Source organism: Aotus nancymaae, unplaced genomic scaffold, assembly GCF_030222135.1.
Source record: "Aotus nancymaae isolate 86718 unplaced genomic scaffold, 86718_ANA_hifiasm-v0.15.2.pri h1tg000010l, whole genome shotgun sequence".
In the NCBI taxonomy this organism is placed as follows: Eukaryota; Metazoa; Chordata; class Mammalia; order Primates; family Aotidae; genus Aotus; species Aotus nancymaae.
In genome coordinates, this window is record NW_026988421.1 from 25631075 (window position 1) to 25656942 (window position 25868).

The 25868-nt window shown below is 38.0% G+C and overlaps 1 protein-coding gene across 1 annotated transcript in view; it reads right to left on the bottom strand.

The window, feature by feature from the left end:
* SORCS3 (sortilin related VPS10 domain containing receptor 3) overlaps positions 1-25868 on the bottom strand; it is a 612970-nt gene that overhangs the window by 268385 nt on the left and 318717 nt on the right. Inside the window, exon 4 of the mRNA XM_012450168.3 lies at positions 19765-19923. Within this exon, the coding sequence (XP_012305591.2) occupies positions 19765-19923 (159 nt within the window). The remainder of the gene's footprint in view (positions 1-19764; positions 19924-25868) is intronic.

The following is a 25868-nucleotide window of genomic DNA, read 5'->3' on the forward strand; positions in this document are numbered from 1 at the left end:
AGAAATGTTCATGTCTAAAGTTATCACACAAATTAGGGGTTCATATAAAATTGATGAAAGACATAACTGAAGATTTCCTTCAGGTTTTGAATGGTTAGTTCATATGAAAGAAATTACCTACTCAAATAGCCTTTGTTATTTGAATACAGACAGCTCCTAACTTTCATGTGAACCGTGTTTAAACAAAAAGCAAAACAAAACAAAAAAAGCAGTTTCCTGTCTCTACATAATAAAACATAAATTTCCCAGATTAGCACCCAAATACCTCACTCTCTGACCTCAGAGTAACTTTTGATCATATTTCCTATTATTATCTATCAAATTCCCCCTATTACTCCCCTAGCTAACCTTAGCTATAGCCCCCTTTCTCCACCTTCACAAGTTTACTAGGACTGTTTGCACTATCTAGAATATCCTCTCCATGTGCAAATCTCACATAGCTTCCAGGGATCATCGAAAAAATAAACGCCAGTCTTATCATCCACACACCCCCGCTGGATCTCCGTCCACTGAACTCTCAAGGTACTCACTTTCTTTCTTCAGTGGCAAGTGAGGACAGAAGTTTGTATTTAATTGACATTTGAAGTCACATTTTGGTAGTAAAGATTTTTTTTTTCTATTATTAATTCTTATCTCTGAAAATCCCTCTAATTGTTTCAAAATGCTTTCTTACACATTGTGTAATTTTCATACCTCTCAGAAACTAGTAAAATATCATTTTCCAGATTAAAGTTACAACATTTGTACTCAGTTATAAATGGCCAGAATATGGCCCATCTTGATAAATGTTCCATGGGCACTTGAGAAGAGCATGTGCTCTCCTTTTGTTAGATGAAGTGCCCTAGAGATCTCAATAAAGTTAAGTTGGTTGGTTAAATTGTTCAATTCCTTTATGTTCTTACAGATTTTTCTATTTGTTTTTTGGCAACAAAAAAATCAGAAATTTTTTTAAATGCCATTTAAAAAGTCAAGTTTATGCAATGTTTAGGAATAAATCTGATAAAAAAAAGAGGTGCAAGACCTATAAACTCAAAAGTATAAAAAATCACTGAGTCAAATTAAAAGGAAATCAAAACAAAAAAAGAGATAACTATGTTCACAAATCAGAAGACTCAGTATGTTTAAAATGCCAGCTCTCCTCAGATTGGTCTGTTGGATTTTATACAATCCCAATCAAAATTTCAAAAGCCATTTTTTAGAGGTAGGGGGTACAAATGAACGAATTGATTCTCAAACTCATATGGCAATGTGAAGTACCACAGTGAGCAAGAAATCCAGATAATGTAGCACTGGTGTCAAGATAAGCAAATAGATCAATGGTACAGAATAGAGTCCAGACACAGATCCACATATAAATGGTCAATTAATTTTTGACAAAAGTGTAGAGGCTATTCAATGGAGAAAGAATAGTCTTTTCAATAAACGGTGTTAGAATAACTTGGCATCCATACGCAATAATCATAAACTTTGATCTATACCTCACACCACATAAAAATTTAACTCAAAATTGATTATTGGCCTAAATATAACACTTAAAACAATAATAGCATCTAGTAAATGAAAAATAAAAAGATATTTGGCCGGGCGCGGTGGCTCAAGCCTGTAATCCCAGCACTTTGGGAGGCCGAGGCGGGTGGATCACGAGGTCAAGAGATCGAGACCATCCTGGTCAACATGGTGAAACCCCGTCTCTACTAATACAAAAAATTAGCTGGGCACGGTGGTGCGTGCCTGTAATCCCAGCTACTCAGGAGGCTGAGGCAGGAGAATTGCCTGAACCCAGGAGGCGGAGATTGCGGTGAGCCGAGATCGCGCCATTGCACTCCAGCCTGAGTATCAAGAGCGAAACTCCGTCTCAAAAAAAAAAAAAAAAAAAGAAAAAAAAGAAAAATAAAAAGATATTTGTAACACTGACTTAGGCAAATATTAGATATGACTCCAAAAATATGATCTGAAAAATTGATAAATTGTACTTCATCAAAATTATGAACTCCTCTTCATTAAAAGACTGTCAAGAGAATTAAAAGATAAGTTGTGATATGGGAGAAAGTACTGCAAATCATGCATTTGAAAAAGAACTTTTATCCAGAATATAGAAAGACTCTCAATACTCAATATTAAGAATACAAATTGCCCAATTTTAAAATGGGCAAAAACCATAGAAAATATATGGATAGAAAATAAGCGCATGAAAAGATGTTCAACATCCTTAGTCACTAAAAGAATGGAAATTACAACCACAATGAGATACCAATACACATCTATTAGAAAAGCTAAAATTATAAAGACTGGCTATTCCAAGTGTTACTAAGAGTATAAGGCAACTGTAAATCTCATGGATTGTTAGTTGAAATAAAAAATAGCACAAACACTTTGGGAAAGAGTTTGATGTTTTCTTAAAAATTTGAAACTACCTCTACCATATGATCCAGTCATTTCGATACTATTTGCCCAAGAGAAATGTCCATAAACACACTCATACGTGAATTCTCATTGCAACTTTATTTGCCTAGGTTCAATTCAAATGTCCATTAACGTGTGGATGGATAAACGAATTGTGTATGTCCACGTAATATAATACTATCAGGAAAACAATAAAAGAGGAAACTGTTGAAATGCACAACATAGATAAATCACAAAATAATTATAAGAGAAAGAGGCCATGTAAAAAAGCATTCATGCTTTATGGTTCCATTTATATAAAATTCTAGGGAATACAAACTAATCTCTAGTGATACAAAGAGTATCACCAATCGTGATGGGGAGGAAGGCAGCAAATCACACTGCCATGTGTGTACCTATGCAACAATCTTGCATGTTCTTCACATGTACCCCAAAACCTAAAATGCAATTTAAAAAAAAGAGTATCACTAATCGTGAACATGGTGAACTGATGAAAAAGGATGGAAGAAAAATATTACAAAGGAGCACAAGGAAACTTTTGGAGGTGATGAATTTGCTCATGTTTTTGACTGTAGTGATGACTGCATGGATGTATTCATATCAAAATTTTATTGTTTATATATTTTAATTTGTGAGTTAGTGTTAATTATACCTCAATAAAGTTGTTTTAAAAATCTGAAGGCAACTCATAGAGTGAGCCTAGTTTTATTTTAAATAATGTTCATGAGCATCTAAAAAGATTTCACTCTCAGTGAACACCTTAACTCTTCAATACAGAAATCATATCAAATATTTTTGAAGATAGGTCAGACCTCCTTCCTAATATATACTCTAATCATCTATGCTTCTATTTTGCAACACTTATTGCAATTGCCATCAGTTACTTATTTGATCAGCATTTCTCTCTTTATGATAGCAAAGATGGTAACAGAATCCATTATTGCATCTCTAGGTCTTGGCAAATGGTAAGTGCTCGATAAATATTTGTTGAATATCATGTACTTTACTATCTGGGTAATAGAGAGTAGGTTGTTGATACTCTCAATGACATGTGCCAGAAGGGAACAGATGATTTTTGCTATCTATGTTTCTTTTCTTCATTTTCCTATTTATTTTACCAGTATTCATGATGAGAAAATTTCTTTGAGATTTAAAAACAAATATTTGTTAGAATTTGTTAGACTCTGCCATTGAGCAGTAAGCTACTTTAGAGGGAAAAAGACAAATGTTGGGGCGTACTTTTCAGTATATTTAATGATGAAGTCATGATATCTATAATAGAGATTAAATGAGCTTTTTACCTGATTATTAAACTGGCATTTTCAGCATCCAAATAAAAGGGAAAGACATTGTGTAAACCTAAGGGTAGGTAGATTATACCAAGAGTAATGATCTACTAATGAAATCTGAAAGCTCCCTTCAGGGACTGAAGCCTCTGGGCCAGAAGGTTCAAGAGACCATATATGCCTGAGATAGACTCAAGGGAAAGTGGATTTCCCAACCACCTTTCAGCATCTCAATTATGAAAACATTCATGCCCAATATTAACATAATCATATTTGAAGAAAGAAAAGTTAATATATCATTTTCCCCTCACTCATTCCCTAGCTGCCTATTATAAAGCTTCTAGATTACAACCCTGGTATCTCTACCAAGCACTTCAAATTTAAAAATCTCCATTTTTAAATGCCTGTTTCAATAACTTAGCTACTGCTAGATGCTGCCTCCGGCAGTGAGAGCAGCCAAGGGAGGCATGGGGCAAAATGTCAGAAAAGCAACTAAAGGCAAGAGCAACCACAAAGGAAAGTCATTATCCCCTCTATAGTGCACCTTGGCAACCGCGCCGACCAGACACTCCCCTCTTCCACTAAGTGCATTTGGGAACCAAGCATCTCTTTTGTCAGGAAAGAAGTGTGCCATGAGCAGGCACAGCCTTGGCCTTATATATTTTTGGAGGCAGTCAGACCATCAGATCTATGATGCTCTTTGATTCTTGTCATTGTCAGGGTTACCAGGCACCCCCTTCCCTATGACTTCTAAGCAGTCACAAATTTTGATTCTATTTTCAAGACACTCAAAAATTTTTCCCTTTCTTTTCAATCCCACAATTTATATCCTTTATACAAGTCCTCTTTAACTCTGATCCAGGTATGACCTAGGTCTTTAGCTGTACTAAACACTGAGACAAAAAAAAATCTAATAAATGTAAAACCATTCAATAAAAAAGGTCTCAAGAAAATTGCTTCTTTCTAGACTTTTCTAAAAAACCTAGATTAGTTAGGGTTTTGTAAGTAAAGTCTGTCTAGGCAAAGTTTTCTCAGGAAAGTTTTATTTTCTTTGAGTTTTGAAAGTGAGCAGGACTCAGGACTAGCTAGATGAAGATGGGGAAGAAAAGGACTCCTAGAAGAAAGTGCATGTGCCGGGGCACTTTGGTGTGAAATAGGAAGACACATACCCTGTTGCATGAGTGAATGAAGTGCTTAAAAAGAGGAAGCAGAAAGTTAGGATCCACGGATCCACGTTAAAAGGCTTTATGTGCTGAGCTAAAGGCTTTCACTTTATCCTCCAAACTAAGAGGAAGCCAATGATAAACTTTAGGAAGGCTTGCAACACATTCAGGTCAACCAAGCTTTCTGTAACTTCTCGCACATTTGAGATCTGGCAACATTTTCAAATGCAAAGGGAGAACAAAAACAAAACACCAAAACTGAAACAAAACACATGTAGCTTATGCAAGCAAAAAGCCCATGGTTCTAAAATATGAGTTTCTATCTGAGACTTCTTTTAGACTCTTATCCCTCAACGTTCTTCCCAGTGGTCTTCAAGGTCTGGGCACCCATCTTTTTTCTTGTGCCCTCCATGATTTCCTAACCTTGTCAACGGTAAAGGCCAAAGACCAGCTTGGAACCTTCCTGACCAGGCTCAGGGCCTCCCACATGGATCTGGTTTCCATCTTGGGAATAAGCCCCACTCCCTGCTCCCTCCTCCTCCCCCACACCCCACTGCCAGTTTTCCTGGTGGTTGGTTCCATTACATATGTTTCAGGAACATCTCATGCTACACAGCGGGAGGAGACTTCTACTATCCCCTCACACAGTGCAGCAGGGACAATAAAATTTTTATTACTTAGGGTAATAAAATTTTTATTACTCAGCAACCTTGCCATGCATATGTCTTATGGACTGAAGTGTATCCCCCAAAATAACCCCCAGTACCTCAGATTGTTACTGTATTTGGAGACTGGGTCTTTAAAGAGGTAAATAAGTTCAAATGAGGTTATTAAAGCCAGCCCTAATCCAATATAAGCGATGTTCATACAAGAAGAGGAAATCACATCTGTAATCCCAGCACTTTGGGAGGCCAAGGCGGGTGGATCACAAGGTCAAGAGTTCGAGACCAGCCTGGCCAATATGGTGAAATCCCGTCTCTACTAAAAACACAAAAATTAGCTAGGAGTGGTTGTAGTCCCAGCTACTTGGGAGGCTGAGGCAGAAGAATTGCTTGAACCTGGGAGGCAGAGGTTGCAGTGAGCTGAGATCACACCACTGCACTTTAGCCTGGGGGACAGAGCAAGATCCCATCTCAAAAGAAAAAGGAAAGAAAAGAAAAATGAAAAGGAAGAGGAAATCAGGACATAGAAAGACAAACAGAGGAAAGATCACATGAAGATACAGGGAGAAGCTGGCCATGCAAAAGCCAAAGACAGAGGCTTCAGAAGAAATCAACCCTGCCAACACCTTATGTCAGACCTCTGGCCTCCAGAACCATGAGACCATACATTTCTATTGTTTAAGCCACTCAGTCTGTGGTACTTTGCTACAGCACCCTGAATAAACTGCTATAATATGTAAACAATATAGAGAATTTTTTTTTCCACCCACCTCTGAGAAGAAACTCTAAGGACCACAGGGATCAATGTAAACAGGAGTCACAAGTATGTCCTGGATATACCATATCTGGGTCTGTGGATGCCTGGGCTTTCAGGAGCAGATGGAGATAAGCAGTTTATTTTGCTTGCTCTGAGAGAGGAGGTAAAGTGAAGCCAAAGGAAGGGCTGGTAAGTAAGTATATTAATTTCCTATTGCTACTGTAACAAATCTCTCCCAAATTAGTGGTTAAGACAACACAGATTTATTATAGAACAGCTCTGGAAGTGAGAAGTCCAAAATGAGGCTTATGAGGTTGAAATCAAGGTAGGTAGACTGTATTCCTTCTGGAGTCTCCACGGGAAAAACCATTTCCTTGCATTTTCCAGCCAGGCCTCATCTTCAAAGAGCCTGGAGCAACCTCTGCTTCCATGTAACAACTTTTTGTGACTCTAACCCTCCTGCCTCCCTCTTAAAAGAACCCTTGTGACTATTTTGGGTCCCTCAAGATAATCTGAGATAATTTCTCCATCTCAAGATCTTTAACTTAATCTCATCTACAAAGTCTCATTTTCCCTGGAGTAACATGGTCACAGGTTGATAGCCTGGGGAGTTGGAGGGGTTCAGGAGAGATTAGGAACATAGAAATGTCAAAGGGTCATTTCTGGGTGGAAACCTAGGTTTTGTGATCCCCATCCTTGACTTCACAAATGTTTAGCTAGCACCACCAAAATCACCAAATATTTGGCACAACTGGTTAGAGTCTCTCCAGGCACAGGCCCTGAGACAAGGACTAGAGCGTAAGTAGTTTACATGGGAGATGAAAAAACAAAACTCATTGGTATGAAAGTAGAGAATTACCCAGGTAACAGAAGGCAGTCAATATGTGGTGTTATGAAGCCAGCTAACTTTGCAGGCAACTAGAGCTTCATTCCACTGGGAAATTCTAGATAAAAAGTATAAGACATGTCTCAGAGTTACCACACATGAGGGTAAGAGAGCTGAGTATCTACACACCAAAATCTGCTGTTTTTGTAAGGGCTGCTCCTAATTCCCAGCTTGCTGCACAGAAGGGTGGAGTAGCCTCCAGAAACTTGAGAGAAAGCTCTCAGGCAAAGAGATACAAATATTGGCAGTCAGAAGTCAGCAGGAGCACACTGGAATGGAAACATCTAATGGGTATAGGCAGGACATCAATAGTGTCTAACATGGGATTTCTCACAGAAATCAGTGACATGGCTGAGTTTTGCCTCCTCATTGATGTGGGTCAAAATAACATAAATATGAAGCAACAGCTGATATCTGCATTACACAGAAAAGAAACATCAGGGGAATCTCAGCTTTTATACTTGCTTTATACTTTACGCCTACAAAACCGCCACTATTACAAACCATTCTGCCTCCTCTTCTACTGAAAAATCATCCTTGAACTCCTTGCTCTCTGGCCTCAGTTCAGGACTTCTGTGGAGTCCCCATCTGCAGCATTTCCCTGGTCTGGAGCCAATTTCCTCCCCGCTCCCACTCGCATCACATTCTGCTTAGACAGAACATCAATCTGCATTGCTACACATCTCTATTGCTCTTTTGAGTAGATGAAAATACATTGGATACCATTTCTCTCCACCTACTACTTCCTCCCTTGATTAAAAAAGAAATTACAAAAAGAAAAATTCCAGAGTGTTATTTTCTCCTTCTCTTCCACTCCTAGTCCTCTGCCAGGCCGTTCCTCTCCATTCTCACCCATAAATCAGGTAGTTCTGAAATTCCCACGCCCAAATTCACAAGGACAATATGCACGTGGGCACTTTTAAATAAGAAGTCAATGTTCTATAATTAATTTTCTCCTCTCACATTAAACCTGCCATTCTTTGCATAATCTGAGTGATAAATGCAGAGTCAGACTTCATCTTCCTGACATTAATACCCATCAGTACTTCAAATGCAAACAATTGTGACATTCGACTTTATAAAAATTACCAAGTGCACAAACTCTGCTTAATTAAACCATTTAAAAGTTGCTTTTGTTACATTTAATGAATGATATATTATACTGCAATGAAACATGCAGCAATACAAATACTTCACAATGCTTCCAATTAAGACTCACTTCACTTATGCCAATTGACAACACAAGTGTTCCACACTTCATTCAGTTTGTGCATTTTAAATGAACTGGTTAGTGAGAAGGGTGCTTCTTTGCTAATGAGTTTTGTAATCAAGGCATCTATTTTAATTTCAAATTGGCTAGATTGGGGGAAATTGCTAGACTAAATGACTGGTACTAATTAGGATTATAAAAATATTCATCATGCCATGGAATTAACATGGGGGTCTGATTTTCCTACATTTGCATATTGCTTGAGTTTTGGGGAAAAAATCTTGACAAATTGTCTTCTCTTTAGCAAATTGAACAAACACTATATCTGTTTTAGTCCTTCTTTTCATTTAAAGCATAATACATATTCATGATTTGTAAATGAAGTTAAATGACTTCAACTTCTCTTTTCATTACCATATTAAAGATGTTGTCTCCATAAGCTTCCTTTAAAAATTTCAGATCATAGTATTACCTAGTTAAATGACAAACACTTTGGTTTAATCTATATATTAACTCAAAGATTTGAATAAATTAATGGGAAAAGCAAGCAAAACTGGACAAAATCCCCTTAAAACACAACTGCCTTGTTGTTGTTTGTTTTTTGCTCGAGGCAGAATTAATTAGTCCTAGGTCTTATCATCAGTAAGCAGTCTGATGGCTTCTGCCCTTAAAGTCCCACTCCAGAAAGTGCCATCAGCTGAGAAAAATGCCATAAGAACCACTGCAATCATTTGAAGGTTTGGTCTCCACATGGCTGATTTTGTAGTCTTACTCTCATAGTGCCCTCTGGAGCTGGGGTTCAGCGTAAAAGTGACCCACTTGCAGTTCTGTCTCAAGGCAAGGGACAGCCCAACTATCAACCAGGAAGAGTGGGGTGTAGTGGCTATACCTCAGCCAGGCCTAGGATAGAGAGCTGGCCAGGCCCCTCACTGGCTGTGTGACCTTGAGCAAGTTAGAATGCCCTTCAAGAGTCATATGCTCATCTGTATCTTGGAAATAATAATATCTACCTAGCAGCTGCTTATGAAAATTCAACATAATCACATATATGAGAGAATTTCTCAGTGTCACACATAGGAGGGAGGTACTTAAGGACATGTATCTCTATTCCCAAGGAGCAGCTATACGTCCAAATCTGAGTAAAGTAACATGGAAGATGTAAGAGTTCCTAGGCTCAAAGCTCAATGCATTAGAATTGTCTATACCCCTTGGCTCCAGAAGCATTTGTTTCCATTACAGCTGTCAAAGCAAATAAGCAAATACTAATTCAATTTTGGGATGGAGCCGGAAAATTCATTTGAAAAACTACCAGAATAAATCACTTCCTTAACATCTATCTATGGTGGGTGCCTTCTAAATAATAAAACCTGTATTTGTTGCTGGGTTGTAAATAATATAGATTGAGGTTACATCCAACAAGAGTACACTTTTTGTTAGGAGAAAAAAAATTATTCCTAGAATTTCAGAGTTCTAAAGGGACAACAGTGAAAACAAAGCTGACAAAAAGAGCAATCTCAGGCTGCATATTTTCATTCACGGAAATTTTCTTCAACATACTGCTTCTTGAAAAGGGATTAAATAATGATTTGAAAGGGTTTTACTAAATCAGTCGTATTCACACCTGATGCATTTTTTAAGAGCACTGCCTTATAAGTAGGATAAACATAAACTATTCATGGCATATTAGTTCACAGAATTTTTAATTATGAAAGCAATGTAATGAAATAGAAAATTTGGAAAAGAAATGGTATGCTAAAAAAAAAAGCTCCACAAACATAATTCCATCATCTTAAGAGGCCTAGCTAATATTTGGGAATATTTCCTTCCATTTTTTAAAATAACTTTTCTCCTTCATTCTTTCTTCCTTCCTGTATTCATTCCTTCCTTCTTTCATTTCTTCATTCCTTCCTTTACCTTATTTTTTGCATACTTGTATTTAAAGGTTTGTCTTTTATATGTATTATGTATGCATTTGTGTATATTTACATATGTAATATGTAATGTGTACAGGCAAACTTCATTTCATTGTGCTTCAAGATACTGTGATTTTTATAAATTGAAGGCTTGTGGCAACTACATCAAGCAAGTCTTTCAGCACTACTTTTCCAAGACTATGTGCCTACTTTGTGTTTCTACATCACATTTTGGGAATTCTCACAATATTTCAAACTTTTTCATTATTATTATACCTGTTATAATGATCTGTGATCAGTGTTCTTCAATGTTATCATTGTAATTGTTTGGGGGCACCACAAATTACACCTATAGAAAATGGCTCACTTAATCTATAAATGTGTGTGTTCTGACTGCTCCGTCTACTGACAATTCTTTATCTCTTTCCCTGTCTTTAGGCAACCCTATTCCCTAAGACACAACAACATTCAAATCAGTCAATTTATAACCTTACAATGGCCTTTAAGTGTTCATGTGAAAGAACTGCATGTCTCTCACTTTAAATTAAAAGCTAGGAATAATTAAGCTCAGTAAGGAAGGCATGTTGAAAGACAAGAGGCTGAGAGTGAGGTCTGTTGCACCAAACAGCCATGTTGTGAATGCAAAGGAAAAGCTTTTGAAGGAAATTAAAAACACTACTCCAGTGAACACACAAATGATAAGAAAACTAAACAGATTTATTGCTGATATAAAGAAAGGTTTAGTGGTCTAGATACAAGATCAAACCAGCCACAACATTCCATTAATCCAAAGCCTAATCTAGAACAAAGCCCAAACTCTCTTCAATTCTATGAAGGCTGAGAGAGGTGAAGAAGCTACAGAAAAAAAGTTTGAAGTAGCAGAGGCTGGTTCATGAGGTTGAAGGAAATAACCCATCTCCATAACATACAAGTGAAAGGTGAAGCAGCAAGTGCTGATGGAGAAGTTGCAGCAAGTTATCCAGAAGACCTAGCTAAGATCATGGATGATGGCAGACACACTAAACAACAGATTTTCAATGAGCAGCCTTCTGTTGGAGGGAAGTGTCATCTAGGACTTTCACAGCTAGAGAGGAGAAGTCAATGCCTAGCTTCAAAGCTTCAAAGGACAGGAAGACTTACCCAGGCTAATGCTGCTGATGACTTTAAGTTGAAGTCAATACTCACTTATGATCTGAAAAATCCTAAGGTCCTCAAAAATTATGCTAAATCTATTCTGTCCATGCTCTATAAATGGACAAGCAAGGCCTACATGACAGCATATCTGTTTACAGTATGGTTTACTAAACATTTTAAGCCTACTCTTGAGACTACTTATTAAGAAAAAAAGATTCCTTCTAAAATATTACTGCTTATTAACAATGCACGTGGTCACTCAAGAGCTCTGATGGAGATGTACAAATAGGTTGTTATTTTCATGCCTGCTAACACAGTATCCACTCTGCAGACCATGGATCAAAGAGAAATTCCAACTTTCAAGTCTTATTATTTTAAGAAATACATTTCATAAGGCTATAGCTGCCATAGACAGTGATTTCTCTGATGGATCTGGGCAAAGTAAATTGAAAACCTCCTGGAAAAGATTCATCATTCTAGATGACTTTAAGAACATTCATGGGAGAAGATCAAAACATTAACATGAACAGGAGTTTGAAAGAAGCTGATTCCAACCCTCATGGGTGACTTTGAGAGGTTCGAGACTTCAGTGGGGGAAGTAACTTCAGACACAGTAGAAACAGCAAGAGTAGAATTATAAGTGGATCCTGAAGAAGTGACTAAATTGCTGCAATCTCATGATAAAACTTGAACAGATAAGGAGTTGCTCCTTAAAGATGAGCCAAGAAAGTGGTTTCTTGAGATGGAATCTACTCTCAGTAAAGATGCTGTAAACATTGTTGAAATGACAAGAAATAATTTTAAATATCCCATAAACGTAGTTGATAAAGCAGAGTTTATCAGGGTTGCAGGGCTGGAGAGGATTGACTCCAATTTTGAAAGAAGTTGTACTGTGGGTAAGAAGCTGTCAAACAGCATTGCATGTTACAGAAAAATCTTGCCTGAAATGACGAGTCATCAATGCAGCAAACTTCATTGTTATCTTATTTTAAGAAATTGCCACAGCCACCCCAGCCTTCAGCAACCATCACCCTTAGCTGTCATCTATATCAAGGTAAGATCCTCCACTAGCAAAAAGATTATAACTTGCTGAAGACTCAAATGATCATTAGCATTTTTTTAGCAATAAGGTATTTTTAAGTTGATGTATGTACATTTTTTAGACATAATGTGATTAGACATTTAACAGACTACAGTATAGTATAAAAATTACTTTTATATGCATTGGGAAACCAAAAAATTCATGTGACTTGCTTTATTGTGATATTTGCTTCATTAACTGGACCCACAATATCTCCAAGATATGCCTACATGAATTTAATAGGTATTAATATATACCTATGTTACTACAAGGTCATTATGATCACTATTTTAATGGTTGCGTAATATCCCAGTAAATGTATATATCATAATTGAAAGTCCTTTAAAGTTAGGAAGTCAGTAAGTTTCCTTCTAGTTTTTCCCATTATAAATGACTTTGATAAGCATCGTTACACCTAGAGCTTCATAGGTTTATTCCATTGGTATAGTCTCAGAAGTGGAGCAACTGAACCACTGGGTCAAAGTCATGAATATGTGTATGTTTTCTGATATATATTGCCAAGACATTTTCCAGGAAGGAAAATTCATTTGCACATCCATCAATACTATTTCAAAATATAATACCTAGCACTGGGTATTATGATTATAAAACAGAAAGTAATATATTTTTTAAAATAAAATCTGTTAAATTAATTTTAAATGAACACTTTTTCAAAGTGTCCTTATGAATTTTCTAGATTAACTGGGCTTACCGAATGTTACTAAATTCTTGCATTTGGTTTAGTCTAGTTCTCTAATATTAACATTTAAAGTATTTCTTCTTCTCTATTGTTTACCTCCCTTGCTACCCTTCTAATATTTCTTCTGAGAAATGTATTTCCTATCTGTTGCTTTACTAGTTTAGCCAGCCAAAAATCATCTGCATGAAATAAAAAATGAACTTGATTGACAGTGATTCCACTGAGGGTGGAAGGTAGTGGCTGAAAAAGCACATAAGTAATTCTCAGATGCCAATGGTGTTTCTTGATCAAGTTGCTGGTTTCATGGGTGTATTAGGTTAATGAAAATTCATCAGACTCATAGATGTACACTTTTCTGTATGTATGTTACAAAGAATGACTCTGAGTTTAAAAGGCCAGGTGTTGTCATACCAGCATGAGTGGTCAAGATATAGGCAGAGAATAGAGGGAACATTAGTGGCCTGGCCTGGTTGGGCAGACAGAGCTTAAAGGACAAGCAGAAGAATTCCTGAGTCCAACTGAAAAACCAGAAATCTAGGATCTGGATTCAAGCAAAGTGGTCAGCATTAGAGCAGTGTTACTAACACAAAAAATCAGCATGTACATAAAGACAAGGTCAGTCCATGGAGGAAGCAGAGGGAAGAACACAGAGAAAACCATGAGGCTGCACTGCTCCACCTCCTGGACCACCTGTGGCTGGAGCCACCTATCTTCACTAAAACACTGCCATGGCTGAATTTCTACCATGGGAACATAATTGCTTTGGGAAAGGACTGTTGCCTGCCTGAGTACCCTTCTTAAAGCATATACATGCTGTATCTTCCATTAATAATTTTAGCAAATGTGATTTTTCCTCAAAGAAATGTATCAGGTTACTAACATGGATACCCAGAAGATAGAGAAGGAGACCAGAAAATCTAGGACATCATATAGAAAATGTATGCTTGGGGCTGGGCACGGTGGGTGGCTCACACCTATAAATTCCAACATTTTGGGAGGCCGAGGAGGGCAGATCAAACACCTGAGGTCAAGAGTTTGAGACCAGCCTGGCTAACATGACAAAACCTCATCTCTACATAAAAATACAAAAGTTAGCCAGGAATAGTGGCAGGTACCTGTAATCCCAGCTACTCGAGAGGCTTGAATCCGAGAATCGCTTGAACCTGGGAGGTAGGGGCTGTAATAAGCCGAGATCGCACCATGGCACTCCAGCCTGGGCAACAGAGCAAGACTCCATCTCAAAAAATTAAAAAAGAAAAAAAAAAAAAGGCATGCTTGGGAGACATTGGCCACCAGAGCTATAGTTTTGCTAAAGGTTGTTCATTTGAACGAATGATCTTGTAAACAACACCAACATGAATGGAGATCCTTACTGCACTTCTCTCACTGAATACAAGTTCATATCTAACATTAAACAAGTTTTGTTATTCAGAGCTCGGCTCAAATAGATGAGTGGTAACACTGAAGTATCACAGGGTATCTCTGATTATGGGCCACACCCATCAGGTGGTTGCTCCACCTCCTGGTGTTTCTATGGTGATGGAGTTAGCACACTTCCATTGTACTGATGAGACACCTGCAAGAGCAGTGGCCACTTGCTGTAGGTGAGCAGAGCTAGAGATTTTTCTTTCTCTTAAATTATATATAAATGATTTTTATAAGAATGGAAAATGACCTAATAAAAATACAAGGTTTTTCTTTAAATCAGAAGTGCCCTTTAGTCCCACTCCTATTCCTCAGAGGAAAAGCTTCAAAGCTGTGGTCATCCCTAGTTAATCCGCAGCAGCTTTATCTCCACCAGGTGAGGAGACAGGAAGCCTGTTTCTGCCAATAGCTGCTGAGAAAGTTATCATCGCCTACTAATCCCGGAGGATCTCAACACGATTACATTTTTAATCTGAGGGTTTTAAATGAGGATATAAATGAAAGGCACAGTTTCTTTGGATCCGGTATTCCTGAAGTACAACTTTATGTTTCCTTTTGAATTTTCAGGCCCTCCACACTCCAGATACACTCCAGCACCTGCTCACGATGTAGCAGCCCCAGTTATGGTCCAATTGGCAAGGGCTGCGTGGGACATGCACCTCCTCTGTACTGGGCCCTGTGTTGCCAGCTACCACGCCTAACTCTGCATCAGCTGCTTAACCAGTCTGTCAATCTGTCAGCTACTATTGAACTTGTTTGATAGGAGACGATCAACAAAAATCCTTAGCTGCATGCCCACTCCCCAACTATTAATACTATAACAGCAACCCTTCATTATGTGTGCTACTGTTTCAGAAAGTGCTTTTTACATCAAAATTACTGGCAATTCTAGACCACTGTAGCCCAGAAGTGTCTGAAAACAATGGATTCTGAAATCCCATTGAATTCATCTCTGATCTCCAAAGCCAGCTGTATTTGTTAAAGTTTAATTTTGCCAAGAATATAAATGGTATTAGAGAGCTTTGCAATCCTACCTCTCGCACAGAAAAAAATAGCTATTTTCAGCTCTCCATCTCCTACAGAAGGCCCCCTGTGCCAGGATGTATGCATCTGTGAATACAGGAGCTTGTGCCCATTTTTTTAAAAACTGCAGTCTCTTGTCAAAATGAGGCATGTTTAAACATTCAGCTCTGTACAGCGATGAGAACAGCAGCTATCTATTTCTAGGATTGCATTGTCTTCAAAACCTATCTCAAAATCTTTCCAAAAGTCTTAGTTTTAATAAGATTATTGAGCCCTCCAGCTAATCTAAACACATCACAATGTAAGCTGTTTCAGTGATCAGTGAGGAAATAGCCTGATGGAAACAAAAGAGAATCCTACCACTTAAATAACTGACAAAGACACAGCCCTCAAGAGAAGTTGTAGAGCTTTTGTTCTATGATGGAGGGAGGGGAGTAGCTTTTCTTTTGTCATTTCAAATTTGGTCAACCATAACCTATTACTTCCTCTGCTTTTTTAAACTTCAAAAATTTGTATAAAATATCTTCAAAAATACCCAAAAATGAATGTCTTATCTTTATTGAGTCCTTTTCAATTAAAATGCAAGATGGCAGGAGAATCTATAGGATAGAGAAGGAGCTGGCATGGGAGTAGAAGGAATGGGGAAGCTCATATGATGGTCAGAATAGAAAGAATTGATCAAATGCCCAAATTAAGTTGATCAGAAATCAGAAAGGACTTTAACAGACAGACTTGGGCGCATCAGGATTGCAGAGGTATGACCCTCCAGCAGGGTCAAATGGAAGGTACATTTGCCCCCACCCCCACCCCTTTGCAGCTTTGGAGGACTTGGATCATCTTCCCCACACCCAGGCCTTGGCCAGTATCAGGTAGACACGTTTTCCAGTTAACTCACAACCCAAAATCCACATATCAACTAGCAGAGCGTGATGCACATCTCTCAATTTCTAGATGCAATTTTGTTTTATCCAGAAGGTCTGTCCTTACTTAATTCTCCAGCAGTGCCTTTACCAAGTGAGATCTACTGGCAAGTCTCCTGTAGCTTTCGGGTAGCATTTGGGAAAGTAAAGCAATTGGATATTGTCCCTTTAAAATATCATTCAATTAGGTCTTTTGTAATACATACAACATAACGAGATAGCCTTACCAACTCTAAAGAAATTGCTTGTGCATTTCATCAAAGGCACAATAATGGAAACATCGATTCACTCCTCACCACAAACATCTCCCTTTGATGCTGCAGTTACCTTAATACTAGCACTTTTCATTTTCTCTAGAAGGAAACAGCTGCCTTCATGCATGCACATCAGAGAAGGCTCTGGTCTGAAATAACACATTTGTATATCAATATCAACTACACTTGCATTTTCATTTGCTGCTGCACACCATCACTTTCCTTGACTCTAAACCGCTAAATTACCCCCAAATAAAGAAAAACTCTTCTACAACCTGGATGACTGGGGCTAGGTGTTTTATGCCATCTCTGCAAGTGTTGCCAAGGGCATCATCTGCCTTCACACATCATTTATTTAAAAGAAGAATGGCCAAGCACTGGTTAGAAACTTTATGGGCCTGAAGAACATTCAGCCACTTTATGCAAAAGATGTCAACAAGAAAGAGTACCTAAGGAATAATACATCTAGAAATGCGCAGTGTGATTAGAAAAATCTATCAACACCCACTGCCACATTTTCAAATATTTTTGCTAAGCAAAAGAGCAGCCACCAAGTCTGAAAGCATTTTGAGTGCATTATATCCACGAGGGTACTTCATGAGCAACGCCCCAGATGTTCTCAGTGCTGTGGAGATGTAGGAAAAGGACACTCCTAGATACACAGGAGACATATTATATTTGGTTTATCAACCTCTTGGTATGAGAAGTCTGTTTCCTCTAACCTAGCTTGTCTCTGTACAAATAAAAATAAGCTTTAAGAGTTCTGAGCTTCTTATAAATAAATTACCATCCAACCATTTAATGACATCTGAATAATTTACTTTTTTCAATACTGTTTCAAAATTTCTGGTTATACTGAGCCTCTAAAGTCACAGACTATCTGACATTTGGCTAAGTCTTTCATACAATATCCACCTGATGCCATGAAAGAAATGTATTTGCAATGGCTTTTCCTCTGCAAATGTCATGTGGGTATCCTTAGGGGATTGCATTAAGCACCTGGGGCCCACCATGAGGCTTGGTTAACGAGACATAGAAAGGTTATGTTGAAATTATTGGTTAAAGGTGCTGACATCACATGAATGAATGCACACACACATACACAAAAATAATAATAATTCACAATCACATATTCAAACATACACTGAGGAGCAACTGTTTCAGGATTTAAGAGAGCAGAGTGAAGAAGCTATTTCAACCAAGGTAGTTCTATGGATATCTCTATGTAAGACAGTGCTCAGAATTATCTGTTTCCTTTCACTGATTGATTCCGCAATATTATTACATAATAGTTTGGCATCAGGCACTGTACTAAGATTCTGGAGATGTCAGGAAATACAAAGAGGAAATAATCTAAAATCCCTTTTCTTAAGTATAAATTGATCAAATATAGAGAGCTACAGAATTTAAGCATTCATCTGCTAATTCATTCATCTAACAGATAGACAGTGATGACTGATATAGTAGCAGGTACCACACTAGGGACTGGTGCTACAACAGTGAGTAAAACAAGACAGGGCCCTGCCTTTTAGATTACAAGATAGAGCTTGTCATCTAGTAAGGAATGCAGATGACCCCAAAATCAACACAAAATCTCATCTGTGACAAGTGTTCTGAATAGGGGGTACACCGTGCTATGTAAAAGGACATCAAAAAGGATTTGATTTTGTCAGGGAGTTTAGGGAAGGTGTCCTAAGGAAGTGATGCTGAATCTGAGATCTGATGATGATGAGGCTTACATTAAAGAAGAGGATTCCAGGCACAGGGAAGGGAGCAAAGGGGACAGGTAGGGCAAGCAACTGAAAGAAGATAATTCAAGGGGAAGTGATAACAGTGAGCCAGGAGAGACAAGGAGGGACCAGACCAGGCAGGGGCTGGTAATATCTATTGAGGACTGTGGTCTTGTGAACAAAGAGGAAATGTGAGAGGGGTTTAAGCAAAGGCATGCAATCATTATATTTGGGAATTTTTTTTTCAGGTTGTAGTATGGAAACACACTGGAAGAGACTCTAGCAATCAATCATTCAGATAACAAATGAAACTTACATTCGAGTGGTGGTGGTAACATAAAGTAGTAGATGGAATCAAAAGATATTTACAAGTGATAACAGAAAGAAGTGGATGGAATCAAAAGATATTAGGTCCCATGATGGATCACAGATGGTGGGCTCAGAATAAGGAAATATTAAAGATACCCCCTAGGTTTCTAATTTTGCAATTAAATGTCTAGAATTAGGGAATACTGGAAGAGAGCTAGCTAGGCTGGGGAGAGATCTCCAGTTCATTTCTGGATACACTGAGTTGAGAGGGTTTGAGGCATACAAGAGACAATGTTATGTATGCAGCTGAATATATGGATTTGGAGCTCAAGAAGGAGGTCTTATTGGGGTCACTAGATTTTTAACATTATTTTTAGAAATTAACAAAATGGACTTTGTTTAAAGCTTTCCTTCTATTACTCAACTAAGAGCAATAGTATATTCCAATGTTACCAATCAAGGTGGCATGGTGTGATGGAATATGCCTAGATGTGGAATCTGATGACATGCACTTAAACCCTGGCTCCTCAGCTACTAGTTTGGAGGGTTTGAACAAGACCTTAGCCTTTCTGTACCTTTGTTTACTATGTCACTCTAAAATATTACATATGGCCTACTTCTTTCACAGGGCTGTTTTAAATAAGGTCAAATGAGTAAAATTATAGAGAAAGCCATTTTAAAAATGTGACATAATAGCATTGTCAATAAGTGAAATATACCTGTCTACATATTTTGATACGTAAGAGCACCAAAGTTAGTTGCTGCAGAGAAAATCAGTGATGGAATGATTTGGGTTGGGACGATGAAATGTCACTGAATTCCATCCAAAATCTGGATTGAGCAAACAAGTGATTTTCACATGGTGGTACCTGGATTACAAGATGTGAATAGAAATAGTATTTATTCACCTTTTGATCCAAACTGTAGGCCAGCACCCAGTCCTCTTGCTTGGGATGAAAGAGCAGGCTCTGGATATAGAAGGTGAGCCGATACTTCTGATAGGTTGCCCCTTCATCTGAGCTGATCAATATGCTGCTCTCCATTTCAGGATCACTGAGAAGCATAATCTAAAGAAAGAACAGAGGGAAAAATACAGAGTTAGTAAGAAAGAATAAATACAATAACTTTAATCATAAATAAGTCATCTGTATTTGTACACCATAGCATATAAAGGGGCATCCAGGCCTCTGTATAAAATATTTGCATTACCTTTTTTCCTGATTTAGTCCTTCATTATTGCATTGAGGTGAAAATAGGGGGCAAAGCTAGGTCTGCATATAGAAGGAGGTTTCATTTTTGATGTCCGTCTTTTAAGTGCTGGGAACACTTTTTGTGGTCTTCTGTCTCCTGACCTTGGGCTCGCGCTCTCTCTCTGCCCCACCCCCATCCCTTCTCCATGTCATTGTTCATCGCAGCATTGTTCCTATATTGCTCTTTAGTCATGAGAAGCTCCCTCCCCGACTGCCATGCTGCCATGATCCCATTGTTTGTTTTGTTCTTTATGAATTGTTTTATGCATTTAATTAAGTGGCTTTATGATTCCTTTGTTAAAGATATTTTCCAAAGCATATAGCCCCAAAGGTCCTTGGGCAAATATTGCTGCCACAGAAGGTTTATCATCTTTCAGTCAAATGGACAGAAATACTGTAATGAAAAATCTTTGCCATCAGAGACTGCAGGTTCAAATCCCAATAGTTCTCTGTTAATATTGTATCATCTTGAGAAAGTTACCTAACTTCAGTTTCCTCAATAATAACCTGAGTCTGATAATATCCAAACTGGCTTTGAGCATAGGGCATAATGTATATTTTTTTGTTGTTGTTTTTTTTTTAGTAGAGACAGGGTTTTGCCATGTTGGCCAGGCTGGTCTCGAACTCCTGGCCTCAGGTGACCAACATAATGTATATTCTTAACAGTGATAGCTACGATTACTAGTAAACTGCCCCTGCAGCCAGTGCAATCTGGCTACTACCCACAGTACCACAATTACATTGATCTCACTAAATATATGACTGACTTTTTAATATTTAAACCAATAAACGCTTAGACACTCAGACTTTTCCATTATTTAAACTTATAGCAGCCTTTGATACCACAACAATTCCAACTTTTTTGAAGCATTCTCTTCCAGGGTCTTCCATAACACCATGTTCATCTATTTTTTCCTTTTCATTTCATTTGGATACTCAGTTTTCTCTGATTATCCTTTAAATGTGGCCACTCCTTAACCCTCCATTTTGACTTTCTTCTTTTTCACTCGATTTACTATTACTCAGTGACCCCTTCCATTCCTGATTCTTTTCCTTTTCCTTTTTAAAATTATCATCTCCTGGGGACAACAACTCCTAAATCTCCAAGTCTCAGTCACAGAGTTGAAAGCTCAGCTGCCTGGAAGATGCTTCTATTTAGATGCCCCCAAGCACCTTGAGCTCCAGGTGCCTCACGGTGGTACCTGATCCCAGCCCTGCTGCTTGTCCAGTATACCCTAGCTCCATGAGTGTTTCCACCAATTATCCATGTTTAGCAAAAGCCCGAGATTCATCCTTGACTCTGCTTTCTCACCTCCTGAAAGAGTAAGTCTGTGAGCCCAGTGTATTTTGCCTTTCAATTAACTCTTAACACCAAATCCACTATCTCCCTACCCATTGTGATTGTCTTAGTTCAAAACATGCTAATCTCTTTCCTGGATTACTGCAAGAAACCTCTAGCCAGTCTCACCACGTTAGCCTTGTCCCTTCCAATCCATGTTTCACACTGTGGCCAGAACAATCAACCTATAATACAAATCTCATTCTGACATTCCTTACCTTAAAATCATTCAATGGCTTAATCAATCTTCCTATATTCCCAAAATCCTTAAAATATCCTAGCAAAATCTGCACCTCTGTTTATGTCTTTGGCGTCTTCAGCAGCACAGCCCTTTTGGACTTTCTTACTCAGTTCAACTGAACTTCTCTGACTTCCTAAATGAGCAAGTGAATTTATTTCCTCTTACAGTTTTTCTCGTCTTTGCCTATGTTGCCACCAATTTTCTATCATGTAGTCTAAACCATAAAGTCCAAAATATAAAATACGGACCCCAAATTTCCATACCTTATAAAAGTGTTAACTAGCAGGGTTTTTAAAATGTTTTCCAGAGCATATATTAATATTATAAAATAAGCTTTAAAACAAATTTAGGCCTTTTAAGTGCTAAGATTCATAGTCCTGTCCCACTTTTATTCTTTACAGCTTCTAAGACAAGCTTACTTTCTTTTCTCAAATATTTGCTTTGGCTTCATTGAAATAGATCATCACTAGTTATCAGCAGATTTTTAAGAAATAGAGCAGTAAAATAACTTTTTTTTCACTCGTGCGAATAATGCAAGGAAATACTCTTAGATTAATCATAGACCAAATAACTTCCTTTTCCCATGGCACTATGAAGGGCTGGGGAAAACTGGTTAAAGCACTCAAGCTGCCCTTGAGAAAACCTTTGAGGAAGCATCTGTGATGCTCGTAGAGTTTAATATGACGAATACACTGGGATCCCAGCCCTTTGAGAGGCTGAGACGGGCGAATCACTTGAGGTCAGGAGTTCGAGACCAGCTTGGCCAACATTGTGAAACTCCATCTCTACTAAAAATATAAAAGTTAGATGGACATGGTGATACACATCTGTAATCCTGGCTACTCGGGAGGCTGAGGCACGAGAATCACATGAATCCTAGAGGTGGAGATTGCAGTGAGCTGAGATCATGCCACTGCATTACAGCCTGGGTGATAGAGTGAGACTCTGTCTCAAAAACTTAAAAAAAGAGGCTTTCATAACTGGCTTCACTTGCTTCACATCATGTACCAGTAGTCTACATAACAGGGAATGAAATCATTTTTCCCCTGGTGCATAAAAATTAAAATGCTTATTTTATGCAGGTATAAAAAAGCCTCATGCCTATGACTTAAATTAGAAGATAAGACCAACACCATAAATGAACTTTATTTTATACACCATAAGTTACCATATACTAAATGAGGGTTACCATTGAATATCTTATGAAATGATTTTTCTTTTCCTAGCTCTGTGCACACATGCACAGAGACACACATAAGACACACACAAGCCCACTTGCTTACCCAAATGCACATTAATCCACATGTAACACACATATGTGAGCACATATATACTAACATATACACAGATGCTTCATTTACGTGCACACACACATACAGAAATTTATATAATAAAGCATATTGACATTGAGTGGCAGTTTTATGGAGCTTTTGTTGGTGAGAGTGTATTTTTATTATCACCTTTCTCTGACATTCTCATAAAAAATCATTTGATATACTTTGATATCACTGGCAGTGTGTCTCTATTCAACATTTTGAGAAGAATGAAAGGAAGGGAAATAGACACCTACATATTCTGGATTTCTAACCTATGCCGAGCATTTTACCTGATTTTTTATTAAAATCTTACACAAATCATGTTAAGTAGGTATCATGACTTATATTTTACAGATAAGGAAACTGAGGCTTAGGAGAAAAGCAACTTGCCTCAAAACCCACACCTTTCATGCTCTGTACACACATACATACACTTACACACACACAAATTATTTAAAGCATCTCTTAGAAACCCACCAAAAATAGCAGCTTCAAGACAGCTCATTACTTCTTCACTCATCTCAATCTTTGACCAAAGGAGCATCAAGCATTCAATGAGTAGAAATCTATGAGGGGCCGGGCGCGGTGGCTCATGCCTGTCATCCCAACACTCTGGGAGTCTGAGGCAGGTGGATCACGAGATCAAGAGATCAAAACCATCCTGGCCAACATGGTGAAACCCCGTCTCTACTAAAAATATTTTTAAAAATTAGCCAGGCATGGTGGCACGTGCCTGTGGCCCCAGCTACTTAGGAGGCTGAGGCAGAAGAATCGCTTGAACCCAGGAGGTGGAAGTTGCAGTGAGCCGAGATTGCGCCACTGCACTCCAGCCTGGTGACAGAGCAAGACTCCGTCTCAAAAAAAAAAAAAAAAGAAAGAAAAGAAATCTAAGAGGAAGATATAGGTTAGTTGTAGGTGCTAAAAAATAAAAAAGAAGGAGGCCATACTATTTATATAAATAGAATCAGAGAGCAAATACTTTGTTAGAAGTTAAGCCTCAAGATAAAATATGTGTATTGTATATTCATGTACCAAATCTATAAAGAAAACAATCCCATGCTCACTCAAATTTTTCTTGTTACACATAGATTTCAAATCCCAGTGCCTGTGAGGGCAAAGCAGGTAAAGTGAGCAAGTGAGGCAGACAAGGCAAGACAAGGACTGGTGAAGACTGTGTCAAATTGGCAAGTGCACATCATTCCCTCAAAATATTGAAGACTGGGTTTTTAAAAAGCACTGTGCCCAAATTAAATATATCTATGGACTGAATTTATAGATGAGACATGTGACTCTTGGTAAAGTTGTGATAGCATGTTTCTACAAAAACAAAGACATTTACAAGCTTATCTTTCAATGTTTAATTATAGGTATATAGTGTATAATTTATGGCAACAGCTGTTAAGATATCATGAGTTCTACATTTATGTAATTTTGACAATACAAACAGGACAGAGATACTACTAGAGAGTTTTGTTTTGTTTTGTTTTGTTTTGTTCATCATTCTGCTTTGATCCTTTATGCAGCTTGTCCTGACATATGACCTGCAGCGGGTGTATGTGTGCTGGAAGGGGAGGAGGGGTTTTTCAAATATGGTTTTGCAGTTTGTTAAGGTTATAGGCTGTCAATGAACATGTCTTTGGATCAGATCCTCAGGCTGATTCTTCATGTGTAAACAGAAAGAAGTTACTCAATTATTCCAAGTCTGTTATCTCATCTATAGAAAAAAGGAGATAGTAATTGTACCTACCTCATAGTACTATTGAAAAGATTAAATGAGATAATGAATAAAGGGGCTTAGCACAGTACCAGGCACGTAAGTGCTAAATAAATGTTAACCTTTATCTTTAAATCACCCAGGCTAAGGCCAGGCATGGTGGCTCACACCTGTAATTCCAGCACTTTGGGAGCCTAAAGTGGGCAAATTGCTTGAGCTCAGGAATTCAGGACCAGCCTAGGCAACTTGGTGAAACTTCATCTCTACCAAAAATAAAAAATAAAAACAAAATTAGCTGTGTGTGCTGGTATGTACTTACAGTCCCAGCAACTCAGGAGGCTGTGGTGGGAGGATTGCTTGAGCCCAGGCAGTCCAGATCACACTACTACACTCCAGCCTGAGAAACAGAGCCAGACCCTATTCCCCTCCCCAAAAAATAATTACCTAGGATAAGAGCACAACTGTGTTTTATATTTTACATGCATTTTGCATTTCTGGTAGTTTTAAGAAAATACACTCCATTAACCAATATGAATACCACCAGAGTAAACACCAATTGGTAGATAATTGTCAATTTGCTAAACACAATTGCTGCTTTGAACGAACTCTCTCATCTCTTCACTGAATGGTTATATCCCATGAGGAAACTAAACATGCCAGTGCCTTAGGATAAGAATGGTATACAATCGAATTCCTATGATTTAGCCATTCACTGTAAATGAATTGTCTGTGTTCGAGATTAGAGATGGACAAGCTTTAGAGATTACCAACATATAAATGGTGTGATATCTTTAAAAAAAGAAAAAAAAAACTTGTAATGCTTTCTGCAGGAAACTCCTAGGAACATCGAATAATAGTGGTTCTAATTTTAATGGTATATTGCAAATGGCAAAGGACACTCAGGGAAGTCAGAAGTCAGGCAGAGGCTATGCTTAGTCAGCTCATACTCTCAAAAGCCTGTCAGCTTATCTACGTCTAAACCAGTCAACATTAATATTGGAGATGTCAAAATCCTCCCCAGATATCTTTCCACAATGCACCCTTTCCTGCTGCTGGATGAGTATTACAATATCATTGATGAATATGTCACTTTATTCAGTTGCCTATTCTGTTTCTCCTTTGTGCAGTCTATTAAAATCAGGTGAAAGTTAA